Source organism: Mercenaria mercenaria, chromosome 9 (assembly GCF_021730395.1).
Source record: "Mercenaria mercenaria strain notata chromosome 9, MADL_Memer_1, whole genome shotgun sequence".
In the NCBI taxonomy this organism is placed as follows: Eukaryota; Metazoa; Mollusca; class Bivalvia; order Venerida; family Veneridae; genus Mercenaria; species Mercenaria mercenaria.
Genome location: NC_069369.1, coordinates 34,871,916 through 34,875,691, shown reverse-complemented (window position 1 = coordinate 34,875,691; position 3,776 = coordinate 34,871,916). Strand labels below are relative to the sequence as shown.

At 36.1% G+C, this 3,776-nt stretch overlaps 1 protein-coding gene across 1 annotated transcript; it reads right to left on the bottom strand.

The window, feature by feature from the left end:
- Nucleotides 1–224: 224 nt before the first annotated feature.
- On the bottom strand, nucleotides 225–1,622 carry LOC128559254 (uncharacterized). The gene has a single exon (XM_053550502.1). It carries the CDS (start codon nucleotides 1,620–1,622, stop codon nucleotides 225–227), a length of 1,398 nt encoding a protein of 465 aa, XP_053406477.1.
- Nucleotides 1,623–3,776: the final 2,154 nt, after the last annotated feature.

Below are 3,776 nucleotides of genomic sequence, written 5' to 3'. Positions count from 1 at the left end.
CAGGTATAGACATTATAAACGAGAATAGCAAGGAGAAAATTCAAAACAAAATGCAGAATAACCTGTACGAAATAAGTCTTTATTCTGTTGGTTAAAATTCCATTTAAGAAAAGCCTTCCTAGAGTTACATGATTGGCGTTCTTTGACGGTAATGCAGGTATCTCTTAAGTCAAAGTATTTTCCTTATCTGCAGTATTACACCAATTTTATTACAATGATTCATATTAAGTCAACAAATCGTTGCCTTTGTCGGAGCAATTATCACGGTCTTGAACATTTTCATGTAGCGGTCTAGGAGAAGTCTGACCGTCTCTAGGGATTCTTTTCCTTACAGAACATGGACACGGAAATGGTTTCCGCATGTTCGACTGTCCACGTTTTTCACGTCTGCAAAGACAAGTAAGTATCTTCCATAGCTCCTTACGAAATGCTTTACACATACACGAGTAAATTAGAAATATAGCTGGATAGGTTATAAACTGCCATAACAAAACAACTATAGAGAAACATCCTTTAGACAATGGTAATGGTTTATCAGAATAGTTTGCTAAAGTGTACGTATTTACAATGGCAAGAGGACATTCGTGTACAAGAATAATGGTTGAGACAAGAAGAATAAGCAAAGACGTCCTTTCGCTTTCTCTATCCAGTTTATCTAAACTATGATCACTTGAAGTACTTGCATGAGTATGCCTGCTTTTGAAAGTATAGAAGTTATGCTGAGTATCTCTCCTCTCCTTAATGTCTTTCATCGAATTTGTCTTACATTTATTGTTTTGTACAAGTGGTTGTGAAATGTTTGGAATATACCGTTCATTAAAATGGAAAACTTTTTTCAGTCCCAAAGTCTGATTGGTTGAACCACGGCTATTGATTTTACTTGGTTCGGCGTCCGTATTTATATTCTTCTGACTGTTTTCCTCATCGCTTTTAAAACACACATTGTTTGTATGACGCAATGACGACCGGCTTTGCTTCGCCTTTCTCAACGTTATCAGTAACTTGATGTTGCAGCACACAAGAAGAGCAGATGGTATTAAAGAATCGGTTAATGTTTCCACAATAATGTGCAATTTTCTTCCAGAACATGATTTCAAATATACACCCTCTCTTTCTATTAAAGCACCTACTATGGTAGTCAAATTTGAAATTGGATCAACATTTGTCACAGACCGGAATTCAAATAGATAAAACGACGGTACATGTACCAAGCCCACAAACACAATTATAACTACAACATATATTATTATTTTTCTTGGCGAATGTACTTTCCTAGCAACAAAAGGTGAACTGATACATCTATAACGTATAAAAGCCAGTAAAACTGTCAGCCATAATGAACACATGTTAAACATATCCACGCAAATTTTTCCAAGTAAATATGACCATTTAATTTGCTCACTTGTTAAATAATGTTTGTAACTTCCACGTAAATAAAGATATGCAAACACAATAGCCGGGCAATCAATATTCAATATTTCCACACACGCAATTAACGTCAAAATAAATGTTGTATGTGACCTCATATGTCGTTTGACAAAAACTATAATTATAAGAACATTCATTGTAGTAACAAACAAGGATAAAACAGGAATAATATATCCAAACATATTCACAGCCATTTCTGTACAATCCCGATGCAAATCTATAAAACGTATGAAGACGGGTTTTCCACAAGTGCTATTCATGATGCCGTAATTACTTCCTCTAGTCTTATTACAGAATTAATATTTTCCAATCAGGGGTCTTTGTTGTTTCTCCACTTTTTTGTGTATTTAATAGATCAAATATATATATTACATCAAGAAACTAAGGCATGTATGATATACCTCCAATTAGACAATGAGAACTGTTGTACTACCAATTGCAGTGTATAGTTGCACTATGTCTATCGGAAATTCCTACTCACGCTCACGATGTGAAAGACAAGGCGAATGCGTATGAAAATAGGCGAGAAAAAGCTTATGTTAAGAATATTTATGAATACAAGTTAGTATCAATTGCAAAAGTATCTTTGAATATATTGTTTTATCTGTATTCAGTGCTTAATCTAATATTCAAATAGTTTTTCGCACACATGCTTGTTTAAGCATATTCATTTTACCTTGTTAAAAACCAATAAAATATGGTTAAAACTGATAAACATTTTTATACAAACGTATATTTCTTTCCAGTGTTTAAATTACAACTTATAAGGCGTTATTGCTTACTTAAGTTAATTTTGTGTGTGTATTGTCATCCCTCTTCTCTATATTGCATTGTATCAAGTAATTTATTAGTCCCCTACTGGTTGAAAACCAGTTTCAGGGTATTTAGGAATGCGCTTTTACGTTATTCCGTCATTCCGCCTGTCCGTCCGTCCGCATTTTCATGTCCGGCTCATAACTCAGTCATCCATGAAGGGATTTTAATATTACTTGGCACAAATGTTCCCCATGATGAGTCGACTTGTCATGCGCAAAACTCGGACCCCTAGCTAAAAGGTCAAGGTCACAGTTGCAGGTCTCCCGCCCATGAAGAGATTTTAATATTACTTGGCACAAATGTACCTCATTATAAAATGATGTGTCATGCACAACTTTCAGACTCCTAGCTCAAAGGTAAAGGTCACACTTAGCAGTCAAATGTTAACATGGCATGAACAGGGTCTGTTTCTTGTCCGGTCAATAACTCTGTCATAAAGGGATTTTAATATCAATTGGCACAAATGTTTGCCATGATAAGACAACGTGTCATGCGCAAAACCCGGACCCCTGGCTCAAAGGCCAATGTCACAACTGGGGTCAAAGGTCAACAGGGTTTTTTTCCTGTCCGGTCTATAACTCTGCCATCCGTCATTGCGTCCGTCCTTCCGCCCGTCCGCAATTCGTGTCCGGCCCATAACTCAGTCATCTATGAAGGGATTTTAATATTACTTGTCACAAATGTTTCTCATGATGAGATGACATGTTATATGCAAACCCCGAACCCATAGGTCAAGGTCACAATTAGAGGTAAAACGTTAAAAAGAACTTTTTCCTGTCTGGTCCAGAACTCTGTCATCCATCAAGGTATTACAATATTACTTGGCATAAATGTTCCCTATGATGAGGTGACGTGTCATGCACAACATCCAGAAACTCTAGCTTAAAGGTCAAGGCCATACTTGGAGATCAAAAGTCAGTAGGTTTTTTTTCTGTCCGGTCTATAACTTTGTCATGCAAGACAGGATTTAAATATCAGTTGGTACAAATATTCCCCTGGATGAGACAACATTTCATGCGCAAAACCCGGGCCCTAGGTCTAAGGTCAAAGTCACACCCTGAGACCAATAATAAAAATGACTTTGTCCCGAGCATTTCTACTTTATGCATGGAGAGATTTTGATGTTACTTGGCACAAATTTTCACCACCATGAGACGGATTGTCATGTGAAAGAACCAGGTCCCTAGGTCTAAGGTCAAGGTCATACTTGGTTAGATTTAAGAATAACTTTGTCCTGAGCAATTCTTCTTCATGTTTGGAGGGATTTTGATGTAACTCGGCACAATTGTTCACCACCATGAGGCACCTTTGATTTTAGAATTTCGTCCCTTTGTTTTTACTATAAATAAATTATGTTACTTTTTTATTACTGGCCGTAGGGAAAAATCGATTGTATTTTGACCTATAAAGAGTTTTGTGTGGACTTATAATAGAATATTTTTTCAGGATTAATTTCCTTGTGTTGTTACTATAATACAGTAACTATAAATAACTTGTATGATAACTTTTTTATAATTGGCAAAAAAATCCAT

Coding starts and splice junctions, on each gene's coding strand:
- LOC128559254 (XM_053550502.1), bottom strand. CDS start 1,622: ATGGCTGTGAATATGTTTGGATATATTATTCCTGTTTTATCCTTGTTT.